General features: G+C 47.5%; 1 protein-coding gene across 4 annotated transcripts in view; it reads right to left on the reverse strand.

The window, feature by feature from the left end:
* The window catches only part of Casp10 (caspase 10), a 38394-nt gene extending 26771 nt beyond the window's left edge, over positions 1–11623 (reverse strand). For 3 of the 4 annotated variants that reach the window (XR_002391467.2, XM_004871629.4, XM_087200357.1), the window contains exons 1-3: positions 11431–11623; positions 9665–10118; positions 8568–8661 (exon numbers count right to left, since the gene is read on the reverse strand). Coding sequence is in view for 3 of the 4 variants with exons in the window: in XM_004871629.4 (XP_004871686.1) it covers positions 8568–8661; positions 9665–10011 (441 nt within the window). In the remaining variant the exon portion in view is untranslated. The remainder of the gene's footprint in view (positions 1–8567; positions 8662–9664; positions 10119–11430) is intronic. The other variant, XM_087200356.1, reaches the window with a different exon arrangement.
* Positions 11624–15676: the final 4053 nt, after the last annotated feature.

The raw sequence follows: 15676 nt of genomic DNA on the forward strand, positions 1-15676 counted from the left end.
CTGAGACACAATACTTGACACCTGTAATGTAAATGAGGAGAGATTTATTTTGGTTCATGGTTTGAATTCATGATCTGCTGGCTCCACAGCAGAAGCAACACAGTGGAAGGACGTACTGAAGGAAATTGGCTCAGGTTATGCCATCCAGGAAGCAGAGGGAGAAGGAAAGGAGAAAAACCCTTCCAGGTCATGCGTCCTGTAACATGCCTCTTTTTTGTTTGTTTGTTTTGTTTGTAACATGCCTCTTCCAACCAGGATCACTTCTTAACAGCAAGTCAGCTGTATTGCTCCCATGATCCAATCTTCTTCCAAAAGCTTCACTTTATAAGCACATGAAGCCTTTGGGAAACATCAGGATATAAGCCATAACAAAGCTAAAAGTCGTAAACTCTTGATGGCACAGCATCCCAATTACACAAGAAACAATACTGACAATCACAGATGGGATCATATCAAATTAAAAAGCTTCTGCATAGCAAAGCAGACAACCAACAGAATGAAGAGACAACCTACAGAAAGGGAGAAAATTGCCAACTACTCCTCAAAGGACTAATATCTAGTATATAAAAGAACGAAAAAGAATTAGACCTCCCCAAATAAAAGACCCAACCAAAAAGTGGGGAGCTGAGCTGGGGATTTAGCTCAGTGGTCCAGTGCCTGTCTTGCAAGCACAAGTTCCCGAGTTTGATCCCCAGTACCAAAAAAAAATGGGGAGCTGAAATGAATAGACACTTCTCAAATGAAGTACAAATGGCCAGTGATTACATTAAAAAGAGCTCAACATCTTTGTCCATTAGAGAAATGCAAATGAAAACAACACTGAGATTGTATCTTACTCCAGAAAGAATGGCTATCACCAAGAAATCAAATAATAACAAATGCTAGCAAGGCTGGAGGGAAAAGGGAACTCTTATTGTTAGTGGGAATGTAAACTAGTACAACCACTGTGGAAATCAGTATGGAGATTCCTCAAAAAACTAAACCTAGAAAATACTAAACCTTCTAGATACTGTATCTTCCCAAAAGATTTAAAGACACTGTATTACAGTGGTCCGTGAACACCCGTGTTTACAGCAGCCCAACTCATAATAGCTAAATCTTGGAAGTTGCCTACAGTCCCATCAACAGATGAATGGATAAAGAAAATATGATATATATACACCATGGAGTACTACCCAAACATACATAAAGAAGGATAACTTTGAGTCACTCATGGGAAAATGGATAGAACCATCATGCTAAACTAAATAAATCAGATACAGAAGGTTAAATATCACATGGTTTCTCTTATATGAGAAACCCAAAGTATAAATAATTTAGGAGCAAAATAAATGATAAACAATAAAAAACAGAGAGTAGAAACAGGGAGATCTGAGGACAGGGAGAGACAGGAGGGGTGGCAGAGGAAGGGGAAATAGGATCAAGAAACAATGCGTATATGTACCAATTCCCCACGATGAATACATTCATTGTGTATGGCAAATGTATAAAAAGGGGGAGAAGAAAAAACCTCAAATCTACTAGTATTATTTTAATATTGAATTACATATGGAGCTGGAAGGCACCACAGTCTTCAGTAACTAGGGCTCCTTGATGTATTAATCTGGTTATGGGAAAACTACGCTAGAGCCATAGGTAGGAGGGAACCGAAGAGCACCGGCCCCGCGCGCAAGCGCTCTCAGGCGCTGGCCACGGGAGCTGGGACACAAGGTTGGTGTCCGCGGAAGTCGCGGTGGACGCGTGCTCTCCGCGCCGCGTGAGGCTGCTTGGGCCCGGAGGGGACAGCCAGCCTCGTGAGGAGCGGGGCGCGGGCTGTGGGCCGAGGACTCCCAAGAGCAGCGCTCAAGCAGAGCGGCGGCATGCGCAGGTTTGTTTTCAGACAGAAGCCCTGGAAGGAGGTTGGGGTGGCAATGGATGAAAGAGAAAGTACTGACCAGAAGCTTAAAGGCCCTGTGGAGAGAGGACCAAGGCCCCAGGCGCTGGGAGATGCACAGCCGGGGGCGTGAGCGCCCCTCTGAGGTGAGTGGGGGACCTCGCCCTTAGGGGGCGAGGAAGCCAGGGCAAAGGCTACTTCCTTTGCTGCCACTTCCGGCCGCGCCGCTCATCCGCATCCGGTCCGAGCCTCGCCTCCGCTGCGCACGGGCTGCACGTGGCAGGGGATCCTCCCGTTGCCTCTCGCAACGGCTAGGCCCTCGCTGACCGGGGAGAGGCGTGCGGAAGACCACGGTGGACCGGAGAAGGAACGGAGCCGGCCGCGGAGGCTCCTGGGGCGTCAGCAAGAGACCCTTCCCAGAGTGATGCAGGCCCAGCGCTCTGGACCGCCTGGGCGCTGAGCTGGAGGTCAGCAGAGGAGGGGCAGAGGGCGACAGCCCGACACGGGACAGGGAAGGGTGAATCAGAATGTGCATGTCGAGGGAAGCAGGGGGACTCAAACAAGGCCCCCAGATACACAACCAGGAGATGGCCAAAGGTTCAAAGTCTCACCTGGTTGCTGCCCTCATCTACATAAGAAAGCGAGTATAGCTGGTTGTGGTGGCACACACCTGTACTCCCAGCACTCTGGGATGCTGAGGCAGGAGGGTCACCAGTTCAAGCCCAGGTTGGGGAAGTTACTGACATAGTGAGGCCCTGACTCAAAATAAAAAAGGACTAGAGTTACAGCTCAGCGCCAAGGAACAGGGTTCGATCCCTAGTACGAAAGAGAAAGTACATTTTCAAGGAATTTCAGACACAAGACTAAAAAGCCAAAGCAACGTGTGGGCCCCTCCTGTGGCCGCGCACCATTAGGAGAGAGGAGGGGGAAGAGGTTCCTCTGAGCCATAGACTGCTCTTCCTGAACCTCAAAACTGAAACTCAACTACTGCCTACCAGGAAGAACAAAAGGAAAAAGATCTGATTCCCAGAAGCAATGATGAAATACCTTGTAAAAAGTTTATTAAATGTTTAGTAAATGAGACACCACACACGCATATGAACAGTCACACACACAAGCACACATGTGCACACAATCACAATTTAAATGGGGCCCAGACATTAGGTTAAGAACACCCCTGGAGAGTGCTAGCAGGCAAAGGCTGAGAGCTCTTTCATTTTGCTTCCTCAACAGGAAGCGAGTGGATTTGGGAGAAGCTCCCTTCCGTCCAGCCATCCTGCTGGCAGCAAAGCTGGGAAGGACTTCCTGACCACTGTCCCAGCCTCAGGAAGTGTGTTAACAGCCACACTGCTTAAATGCGTAAAAAAGTCCAGAACACTTCAAGGCCGTGTTTGTTCCTGTGGGAATGTCATGAGAATTTAAGACCTTTCCCTTTGGGCTGAGGGATCTGGCCCACTTCCCACAGCTCTAGGAACCTTATTTCCCTGGTCAGTGTTTTGCATTTGCAATTGCAGATAATGCTCTCTCATTAATACTGGCAGGAAGGGGCTGGGGATTTAGCTCAATGGTTCTGCCACCCGCCTTGCAAGCGCAAGGTCCTGAGTTCAATCCCCGGTACCAAAAAAAAAAAAAAAAAAAAAATACTGGCAGGAAGCTCCCCTGGGTTGGCAAAGAGGATACTTTGCACCCTCCACAAATCCTGGTCGGACTGCAGAGTCCAACCGAGTCACCTGTGTCATCTGTGCGTGCAGTTTGGCCATGGTTCTGACAGGTGGACTCAGACATCCTTGGAAATGAAGTGAGATTATTTGGAACCCAAGAAGGAAGTGCAGGTTTCCTAAACTGCCACATACAATGACTTTTGTTTTCCTGTTGGACTGAGAAAAGTACAAAACCAGTTGGTTGCTGGACCTTTGTTAACTGAAAACCTGATTTACCAGGGGAGAAATGTTTGGAATGCTCTGACCACAAAAGGATTCTGCAGCTACAGATGCCTTCAAAAGAGGTCTGGGACTGTGCCAGCAAAAGAGAAAGAACACATCCACTTTCCTCCATGGAGAGCTGGGCCTTGGTGTCCAGAGTATCTGGGACTCTGGTAGCAGACACCTTTCCCTCCCAGCCCTCAAAGACAAGACAGGAAGGGCTCCACTGTTTCTGAACACGAGCTCCGGAGAAGATGCCCTAGTGGGGAGAGAACCTTCAAACCACAAGAACCTTTTCCAAAACTGAGGGATTCTTTCTCTGTTTATAGTAAAATGCCGGAACACATGGCACGGTGCTGCTCAGAAACTACCCAAGACAAAGATCCCTGGGGTTTCTGTTCTCCAGCAACTCTTGGACCCTTCAGCCAAATACAGACATCTAACACACATGCATCTAACACACAGGTAGACATCTAACACATATACACATCTAACATACACATAGACATTTAACACACATACACAATCTAACACACACATATAGACATCTAAAAAACATAAATACTTATAGAACAAGGATTATGTATAGACTAAAACAAGGGAGAGTGTAGGATATGTGATCAAACTATATGATGAGTGATTAAAAAAACATAGGGCCAGGGATTTACCACAATGGCACTGCTCCTGCCTCCCAAGTGCAAGGCCCTGAGTTCGATCCCCGATACCCAAAAAACAAAAAACAACAAAAAATATAGTAAGAGACACTTGCCACTAACCCCTCTCAATATACTCCTCAAATTGAACACACTTATACCATCGTTCTTGCCACTTTCTGAAGCAGTTCTGGGAGTCTTCTTTCATGTCTATATGAACACTGCTACTGAAATGCCATAAATACAAAGCAGCCTCTTAAAAACATGATGGTGTGAGGGGATGAAAAAGAATTAAGATGTGTTGTGGGGGCCAGGGATTTAGCTCAGTGGTTTTGCTGCCTGCTGCGCAAGCAGAGTGACCCAAGTTCAATCCCCGGTACCAAAACCAAACAAAACGATGTGTACATGTACCAACTCCCTATGATGATTGTAATCATTATGTACTGCGAACATGAAGTAATAAAAATTGGAGACTTCCAGGAAGATGGTGGAATGGTGAACAGCAGAGAAATAGTCTCTCCAAGATTTGATGTCCCGATGCTGGAATATAGCAATGTGAAGAACAGAAAAAGGGAGATAGGTCCCCGGGCCCAGCAAGGATCTGAAGTGAGAATTGAACCCCATGGGGAGAGTAAAGAGAAAGAGCTCAATGCAAAAGGGAGAGGTGGCAAGCAGCATTTTCACCCCGAGCCCTAACTCATGGGAGTGGGGGAGTTGAACTTGCAGACACCTGGTGACTACTGGTGACCCTAGAGGCCTCTGCATAAAAACCCACCAGTGGAATGGAGCAGTGGACCTGGCAAACTGCTTGGTGAGTTATTCAGGTTCAGACATCACCCAGGAGAGGGGACTGCCCAGTAGCCATCTTGGAAAGAGGCCAACTGAGCTCGGAACTCAGAGCAGCTTTGGGCTGGCTCCATTTAGCAGCTCCCAGTATCAGGATAAGGCAGAGCTGAGTTCAGTCCAGGAGGAGGCACATGGAGTGTTGCAGGCTGAGCAAATCAGGTTCCAGGTCACAGCCAGAAACCAGCTTGAACTTCAGTGGAACTAAAGGTTCAGGTTTGCTGGGATTATCCACTACCCCACCATAAATCTATGGCTGGCTTGCTGGGATTAATCACGTATCTGGGCTGTCTGCCCAGTGTGTTTACCAGTGACAGCAGAGACATACCCTGAAGGGGACATTTTTTTCTTCTTTCTTCTTCTTTCTCCCCTTGATTATCTGTTCATATTTTTCTATTAGTATGAACATTGTTTCTAGTTTGTTGTTGTTGTTCTGTTCTTATTTTTATTTCTTCCTTTTCTCTTTTCCTCTTCTCTTCTTCACCATTTTCCCAAAGTTTGCACGATCTTCCTTTGTCCTCTAGCCTTGCTTCTAATCTCTTCCTCTTCTATTTCTATATTTTTCCCCCAGACGCCTTTTAAATTTTCTCCCCAAGGGTAAGCTTGCCATGCTGAGGGCATACTTACTGTATATAATTTTCTGCTTTGTTTTGGATTTTGTTATATAACCACAAATATAGTTGATGGAGTTAAAGGTGGCAAATTAATAGTTACCACAGTTTGTCACTTTCTAGGCTGTGTTTGATGCTACTGTTAATGCTGACTGTACTGTTTTAGCCAAGGAGACAGCTGTTCTAATCAGTTGTTATTCCTTGTATGCCAAGACTTAGATTGCCTAAGGATCATAAATAATACTATAGGCCAGTGCCAAAGAACCAGGGGCTAGGCCAATAGGCAGCAACTTCTTGTCCCCAATAAATTGAAGAGGTAGGATCTTGAAACAAACTCAAAACCCAAAAGCCAACTACACCTGGAAGACATCTCTGAGTAGTCATTTCCTAAAGGACTAAAGCAATAAAGCTACTTGCCTGAGGTAATAAAAATTTAAATTAAATAACATTACAGTGTGTCCTCAAGCACCTTATTCAGTAGATCTGGCACAGTGCAACTTCTGGTTCTCTCAAAAGTAAAAATGATCATGAAAGGGAAACATTTTTAATCAGTTCAGTACATTGAGGCAGCCACAACAGCACAACTAAAAACACTTAGGGAAGAGTACTTTCAGAGCTGCTTCAGAAAGGCAAAAACAGGGCTAGGTATTAGCTCGGTGGTTCTGCCAGCTGCTTTTAAAGCACAAGGTCCTGAGTTCAATCTCCGGCATCCAAAAACAAAAAAAACAGAAAAAGGCCAAAACAAAGAGATAGGTGTGTTTGAAGTGTGTGTGGGGGGGGGGTATTTTAAGAAGGATTAATGACAGTGTATCTCTTACTATAATATTTTTTAAATTTAAGCATTCACTATATTTTTAATCACTCCTCATAGCATATTATGGCTGTATTCTCCAAAAATATAGAAACAGTATACTTCAACTCTAAAAACATGGGGAGAAAATGGGTATAATATGCAAACTAACTTTCCAGATATGAAGAATAATCATTCTGGTGATACGAGTGAGGATCAGTAATGATATTGTGAGGCTGTTGTAGGTGGAACATGAAATAAAACAAGGTTATACAACATTCTATTTCTGTCACTCCCTTTGAGGATTCTCAATGTGGAGAAAAGGAAATATAGCTGTAATACCGAAGGGATTAAGTAAAAAGTGTAAATTCAAATTGAAAATGGAAGTATTAACTCAAGGTATCATATATTAAAATATTTTCCATATTTCCTATCTCTGTCCAATCTAGGATCAATGCATTGGTCAAACCAGAGGCAAGGAGCATCCCCAGCACCTAGTTTGTGATCTTGAAATAAAATTTCTTATTAAAAGAAACCAGGGCTTTTTCTAGAAGGAATGGAATCTAGGATGGGACAAAAAGGCTTACAAAATGAACCTGAGAGTTTTTTCAGACAGCAAAGAAGTCTTCAAAGACTATCAGTGTCACATCAAAATGACTGAGGAATCAACTTGAAGACTCCCACTGGTTAAAAAAGGGAGCAGTTCATGATGGTGCATACTTGTAATTCCAGCATTCTTGGAGGCTAAAGCAGAAGGATTGCACGTTCAAGCCCAGCCTGGGCAATTTAGCAACTTAAAGACCCTGTCCCAAAGATTTAAAAAAGGGCTAGGGATGTAGCTCAGTGCAAAGGCCTTGGGCTCAACCCCTATTACCAGGAAAGAAAAAAAAAAAAGAGCAATTGAACTTTAATAAGGATAATAATTATAATGAATGAAACCCCTCAAGTGTATTTAAATTAATGTGTTTGGGCTAGGGATTTAGCTCAGTGGCACCACGCCTGCCTGGCAAGTGCAAGGTCCTGAGTTCGAGCCCTGGTTCCAAAAAAATAAAATAAATTAATATGTTCGACTTTATACATATATTTATAATTGCTCATCTTTGAAGAATGACAGGAAAACTATTATCTTGAAAACTGGGCAAGTAAAAGAAAAAAGAAAAACTCATATATATAAACCGTGTCACTGGGTAACCAACAGTAGATAAGGAGAAAACAAAGTGACAGAATTGTAATATTTCCATTTTGCAAGCCCCCATAGGTCAATCTGTAAAACTGTCAAAATTCAAGAACTCTAGGAAACAAAAAGAGAAATCCAGTGTTACAGCATAGAATCTGAAGTCTCAAATGAACTCACTTGCTTGTCACAAGTTTTTAGAGTCAAAAGAAAAACACTTTTGAGGCCTGGAGGGCAGGCCTGTTAACACCACAGGCATCTGTCTTGTTCGATCCTCATGTAAATCCCACAAGGGAGACTGTTATCGCCTGACACGGGCACCTGAGCCCCTTCAACACTGTCACAGGAGCTGGTGGTGAGCACACAACCCATTGGCCATGTTCACCACCTCCACCATTAGCATTTCCTTTGTAGCTGCAGCATGAATGTGGCCTTGCTAGCGCTTTCTGAGCAGTCTTCCCTCTACTCCCACAGTGAAAGGGGGAAGCAGTTCTTGTCCACAAGCAGACACAGGAGAAAGACTCAGAAACGTTTGCTTACCTGCCCACAACATAGGGTCGGTAGCAGAACCAGGACCAGAGTCCAGGTGCCCCTGACCCTTACGCTGAGGCCACTGCCCCTACAGAACATGACCCCCATGTCTCCTGACCACTGACCACTGTGAAGCCGTGCTTGCCCAGCCCCTCTGCCAGCCCACTCACCATCTGGGTTTTGGGAATGTGGTCCTGAAGAAGGAAGGTCATGTCCTTCAGCTTCTCTGAGTCGATGGCTTCTGACAGCTCGTAGAGCAGGTTTCTAAGACACACACCCAAAAGAACAGTGAAGCCCCCACACAGCAAGTCCAGGCTTCCATGACTGTTACTGTCTTTTGGAGGATGAACACTAGGAGTGGACAATCATGAACCTCACTTTACAGACTCAAAAACATAAACACTGAGCTTCTAGCACTGGGAAGACATAAAACAATCCCTGCATACCTTTCTCTCTCATGACCCAGTCTAGAAGCTCCCTCACAGCCCACGGCAAGGATCAGCCACCGCTGGCCATCACCCTCGCCCAGGAAAGGGAGGTGGCCCCTGCTACCTCTCCAGTCACCCTGTCCGTGCCCAGGAAAACAGTGTTTCCCCCACTCATCGGTGCCCTGCATGCCACAGGGCATTCCCCACAGGTCCAGTGCGAGGCCTGAGGACTCCTGGAATTCACCCTGGTGCCAGCGTGAACACCCAAGACACAAAATAACCCTCAACGTGGCTCTCTGGTGGGGACACAGGTCGAGAGGTGATTTCAAATGCTGTGGTCTTGGTGTGGCCCAGGAGAGCCCTGATGCCCACACTGTAACTCCTCAGGGAAATGCCTGTTAGATTTTACTTCTCTGCATTCCCACCCAAAACTATCAGAATATTAACTGGACAGGCGTGAGTGATGTCCCTCCCTTCCCCAGACACAGCCTTTTTCTCTTTACTTATTGGACTCTGAGTGTTTGTCAGACCTTCTTCAGACCCTCGAGACAGGAAGACACGTGGTGACTCCCGAGGAAGGAGTCATGACACAGAGACAGAGGGCTCGATTCAGGGAGGGCGAGCTGAACACAGGGAAGCCAGATCCAAGTGCAGTTTGGGGCTGGGGTCTCCTGACCCCCAACTGCTTGGTTCTCTGGCTGGTGAAACTGAGGAGCCTCCTGATTTAGAATCTCCTGGCTTTTCCTCCAAGGAGCAAGTTAAGGAAAAGACCTCAGTTCCGTCTTCCTTTCAAAGCAAAAGGACAGAATGCATGGTAGGTCAAAAAGACCCCTCCTCACCTGAACAGGGACAGCCTCCTTCGGGTGGGCAGCCACTGCTCCACACACTCCCTGGTGTATCCGAGGTGCCGCAGCAGTGAGTTCTGCCTGATGCTGTACAAGAGCTCGGCCAGGAAGAAGGCATTGTCCTCACTGAGCAGCTCCTCTTCCAGGAGGAGGTCAAACAGATCTGAGGCTGAGCTGGACCTCTCCAGCCTCTTCTCAAAGACCAGCCCCATGCAGAGGAATTTCATGCCCTCCACGTCCTGGGCCCCCAGGCTCAAGTTGATCCGCAGAAGCTTCTCCCGAAAGCTCATGCTGCTGTCTTCATCTGAACTGGAGCCCAGACTCCCACCTCGAGAGGCCATGGCCAAGCTGAGTTCAGGAGACAGGCTGGCTGGTGCTGGGGAATGATGATTCACAGCTTGCTGAGTCCTCACCCCCTCCTTCCGCCCTGGTTGTGGGATTCAGTTTCCTAGAAATGAATAAAAGTCACTATAACCCCACCACAAAATCCAACATCCCAGACCCCAACCTTTGCAAGTCACTTTCTAGGAGGTTTGTGGGGAGTTTTTGCTGGGACTCAGTTTGCCTGATTCTTCCAGTGGAAAGGCCAGGAGTGGAGAGGACACGGTGCCATATCTCTGACCCGGTTGGAGCTCTTACACCACAGATGTGTTTCCACCGAGTGGCAGAATAGCATGTGGGTCTCCTACACTATAAATTGTGGAAACAGCTTCAGAAGGAACAACTGAGCACGGTACCATGATGGACAGCTGCGCATCCTTAGCTTCAGGCTGTGAACCCAAACCGGGCAGGCCTTTATCTCACAAAGGGAAGCCACAACCTGGACCCCACCCAGCCCAAAGGATGGTTTTAGGTAAGACGCACGCAAGTCAGCCACGAATTTCATAAACCAATGTTCTGCCATTTATAAACTTCAGTATTCTCTGTCCTGGATTTCATCCTATGCAGAGAAGCAATGCACTGGAGAAGTTTTCACTACTCTTTCTATAAGGACAGAGGCCTATCTATATTTATCTAGGACGTGGCTGTTTAGAGAAATAGGAAGATACTTTCTTAAGGAAGGAACACAGTAAAAAAACTTAAAAGCAGTATAACCATAGGTAAGATAACTCAAGTCCTCTTCTGTGATCCCATCTGAGTCTCTCTAATTCTATGGAGATACGCGACTTTTGGTGTGAGAAGAGAGGAAGCAGCCACCACAGTGGGACCGGCAGTCAGGAGGGGAAGGTGGGTCACGTGCTCAGGAGTCCGAGACCGAGCCGAGCCACTGCCGCTGGCACAGAGAGACCCCTCTCAAAGGAGACAGAAAGACAGGAAGAGAGGGAAGGGAAGCAAAGCTGCCGTGTGGGATGCAGGCCGGCCCTGTCTCCCCTTGGGCTCTTGTCAACACCTTCCATCTTAGGCCTTAGGGTTTCCAGGAGATTCTGATTTCCAGCTTAAATAAATCCAAGCTTTGACAGCTGGCAACTTTTCTCTCTCTTGTCTTCTCTTTGTCCAGATGGGGTCTCACTGTGTGGACAGATTGCTGTCAAAGTCCTGAGCACATGGGATCCCCCACCTCAGCCTCCCAAGTGCTGTGAACAGGGGTACAAGGCTGTGTCAAGCCTTCCTGGATTTAGCTTTCATTTTCCTTGGCCCAGCAAAGAAACCCAGCAAAAGTCGTGCAGGCCAGACAGGACAAGTCCTGCAAGTTTCTGCAGCAGGCAGGGAAGGGGCGGTCGGCCTCGCTGGGCACGGGTCGGGTGGCCAGGGCTGCTCACCTGCCTTCTCTCAGGCTCCAGCGATCACTGGAGGAGGTGGTTCTGCCAGAAAAGGCCCACAAACAAAGCTTTAAATAAGAGTCCTCTGCTTGCCCCAGGAAGCTCCCATTTCAACAGGAAGAGAACTCTGAACTCCCAACTTGCACTCTGGAAACTGGAACTGAAAACTTGAACTCTGGGCTGAGTAACTTGATTCTGGCCCCTTGCTGATGTCACCACAGCTGTTGGCCTCTGCCCTCCCCTTTCCTGGCAGTGGAGATCCCGGAAGAGCAGCGTCCCCTAAAGGCAGAGCACACATCTTCCTCCTACAGACCTCAAAGGCTTGCAGAGCCCAGCTCCCGCCTGGGGTCTCAGCCCCCAAGAGGAAAGAGGCGATTCCCCCCCACCCCCACCCCCCACATCGGCGTCTGAGACAAACTCAGAGAGCCAGAGACAGCGCACAGAACAGCAGGCAGTCAGTCACCTTCCTCTTAGGTTTGCTCACTCGCACATAAACAAACGTTTTAATTACATCTACGAGCACAGAAAGTGTTGAAAAACCAAGAGTGACAATGGAGGACTGAGGCCGTCCGGGGACGCTGTCCCAAGTAACCCACCCATCGGTGTTGTCCACCCTCAGGCAGTCAGCCTGGCAGGAAAGAGAATTGCAGGGACACTGGCGAGTGACAAAATGCAAACCATTACCAAACACCACACTACCTACCATGTACCAGGCAGTATCTGTATAAACCTTTACAGGTTTGACCATCCAACAGCCCTCTAAGAAAGACACTACTACTGTGAGTCTGCTGTTGACAGAAAGGCTCTGTCATCTGGGCCCTCGGACTCAGTGAGCCGGCCGGAAGAGGGCACAGGCATGGCTAGGGGGTACACTGAGGTGCCATCTTCACCCCAGGCAGCATTGAGGCTTCTGTGCTTGAGAACAAGACACCACAGCGAGCGTCTCCTGCGTGCCACTGGTGCTGCACTTACGGGTGCTTATTACCACAGCAGTGAGATGTGTGTTAATTTTTTTTAAAGATCTAAATATGAAAGCCCCACATCTAGTTCTAATTGAGTCGTTCAGTTGTGGATTTTTCAGCTCTCGGGGCACTTGGGGGGAATCTTGTGAAACTACCTCTTCCCCTCTGCCCTGTTCTCAAGGCACAGGAACTGTCACCTTTTACTTCATAATTGTGAACACTAAAGCACAGGGCTGCGTCGGCACGAGGAGGAAGCAGAGTGGGGCCAGCGCCTCCTCCCTGTCAACCACGCTTCACGGCCTCTCGGATGAGCATCCACAGCGCCCTGCCTTGGACAGCACCTAATTTTATGTTATTAGTTTACTTTGGATGTGGACAGCACCGAGGCACATGCCGTCCATGTCAGCACTGCTGTCTGCATTCATTAACAGGAAACTGAGGCTGAGTGAAGCGGTGCCTGCCGCCACCCCAGAGCCAAGGAGAGCTGGGACCCCAGGCCCAAGCCCAGGTCTCTCTGACCCCTAACTGAGTGCTCTTGACCCCAGGCCCCTGCTGGCTGTCACTGGGGAAGCTGTCCTCAGTGCCACAGGAGCTCCAGGAGCAGGGGAGGCAAAGCCACCTCCAGGTCAGCAGCTCTCATCCTGGCATCCCTAGCACTCAAGGGACTGATGCAAAGGAAGCAGTTGGAGCCAGAGACCTGAGCCCATGCCTCATTCCTGCTCTGTTAGCACACAGCTCCAGAGCTGAAGCAGATCCGGCTTTCCATGGTTCCTTCCTGGCTGAGTGCAGCTTGAAGGATCAGTCACACCTCACAGTGTTTTATGGTGCAGGGGCTACGACTGCGTGATGGCTAAGGGAAAATCCCTGCCTTTCCTTGTCTCCACTCTGGGAGGTGGGAATAGTGGATGGAATTGGTTTTCCTTTCCAGCGAGGCTCCTATCCAAGTTCTCCACTCTGTTCAGTCACTAGGTAGCCTGGACAAGTGTGAACGTTAGGCTGCTTGCTACTCCTGTTCCCTGGGGACGCATGGACACAGGTGATGGGGGACTTGCTAGGGAAGAGTGGGCACTGGGACACCCATCCCACCCTGAAAGGGTCCAAAGAGGGCCCTGAGGCTACTAATTCATCACCCCCAGCTTCCAGGACCACAGGCAGGTGCACACACCTCAAATCAGCCCATGGCTTCATCTGTGTGTTCCAGACCGCCCTGCTCACTCTGACGGCCCGGGAGTCCAGTGAAGTTAGCTTCTGATGAGAGATTTCTGCCAGAGATGCCAGATGGTGAGCTGGTGGGAGGCTGAGGGCAGACAGGTGAAACTTGGCTCCTTTTTATGCACTGTAGGACAGAAAACCAGAAGCAGTGGAGAAATTCTGGGATCTCAGAGACTCAAAGTTTCATAAGACAGTATCACTCAAAAGTATTACATTAGCAAGAGACTGGCTAAGCAACTAGGCAGATGTGGTTAAATTTCTTTTTTTTTTTTTGTATCAGGGATCAAACTTGGGTCCTTGCGCTTGCGCAGCAGGCAGCCAAACCACTGAGCTAAATCCCCGGCCCGATGTGGTTAAATTTGAGTAAAATATTTCAATGCTGCTAAAAAGAAAAGGTAAAAAAAAAATCAATAAAATAAAACTAACCTGGCTTTTGCGACCATGTGGACTCCATGAACTGTTTCTCCTCTGTAATGCCCTCTGCCAGGCCGCCCTGCCTTGGGACCAGCTGATTTTGTTCTGAAACCTCTACAAACTGTGAGCTAAATAAACCTTTCCTCCTTTAAGTTTAGGTGTCAGATATTTTGTCTCAGCAATGAGAGAAAAATAACTAAACAGAAATTTGGTACCAGAGAAATGGGTTCATTGCTGTGACATCACCTGGCCATGTTGCTCAAGAGCCTTTGGAACTGGCTTGTGGGAAGGGGAAGAATTAGCAAAGGTTCAGAGATGCTGGCTGAAAAGAGCAGCACTAGAACGCCTTAGGCTGTTCTGTATGGGAGATTCTGGTTAGAGCTCAGAAGACCAGAAAGCTGGTAAAGACCAGGCTTGGGAGGTTTCTGCTGGGAAGAAGAACTGCATTGGCTGCTGGACTCCAGACGATGTGTGTTATGGCCTGGCAGAAAGTGTGTCTGCATTTTGTTTGTGTCCAGAGACTTTGCCTGAGACTGAGATTAAGGGCAGTGGTCTAATTAATCTTGCAGAAGAAATTTCAAGGCAGTCAAATATTGAGGCAGTAGCATGGTTACTGTTGGGGCCTTTTAGCCAGATCTATGTTAAGAGTCAAGAGCAAAAAGCCCAGCAGAATGATTTAAAATGTTTTGGATTTGGCCAGAAAGGAAGCTCCAGTAAAGCTGAGGACTGTAAAGAGAGCAGAGGAGATCTTGATTGCTGAGATGGAACAGAAGAATAGAGAAGATGGCCTGAGGGCATCATAAGAAGCACCATGACTCCACCCTTTGCAGCCTCAAAATTGCAAAAGTGAAAGACTTTGCTTTGAGAAGAGAACCTCAGGGCACCGTGTTCCAGAATGGCAGCAGCCTAGGGAAGTTTTTCCTTGGGATTTGGTTCATAGGCACTGGGCCCCTACAGCCAAGAGAGAAGGAAGCCTGGCTGCTGCTTCACCTGGCACAGACCTTGGCATCATCCACATGGTGCTGGTTTTAGGCCCATGCAGAATGCAAGAGTTATGGGGTCAGGGCGGCTTCCACACAGATTTCAGAAGAAGGCCTGGGACATCAGGCAGTGAGCCTCTGAGAGGGCAATGTATGAAGCTGAATGTGAAGCTGAAGGTGCAGTGGAGACCCCAGAAGTTTGGAGAAGACAGGAATGTGGATCATCTGAGGAAAACTGTGAGGAGAGAGCAGAACCTGCCCAAGAGAGAAGCCATGGGAGCTACAAACATAAGAAATGCCATGCAGAGCCACTGAAGCCCTTTGAATTTACAACTTGCCACAGATTGCTGGTGATGCTGGAAGTGGAACTGTGGGATTTAATTTTTTCTCTGCTGGATACTGGACTTGCTTTGGTCCCATTCCTTTGTATTCCCATTTGTAACTTTTGGATTGGAAATGTCTACCCTGTGCCATTGAATGTTGGAAGTGTTTAACTTTCTTTTTATTTGTACAGGGCCTTGCAGCTAAGAATTTGCATTAGGGCCAAGATTTAGCTCAGTGGCACTGTGCCTGCCTCGCAAGCACAAGGTCCTGAGTTTGATCCCTGGTACCAAAAAAAAAAAAAAAAAAAAAAAGAATTTGCATTAAATCTCCTAGGAGACTTGGAACTTGGACTTT

This window comes from Heterocephalus glaber, unplaced genomic scaffold, assembly GCF_053883595.1.
Source record: "Heterocephalus glaber isolate CG9 unplaced genomic scaffold, H.glaber_assembly_v1.0 deba00001743, whole genome shotgun sequence".
Classification (NCBI taxonomy): Eukaryota; Metazoa; Chordata; class Mammalia; order Rodentia; family Bathyergidae; genus Heterocephalus; species Heterocephalus glaber.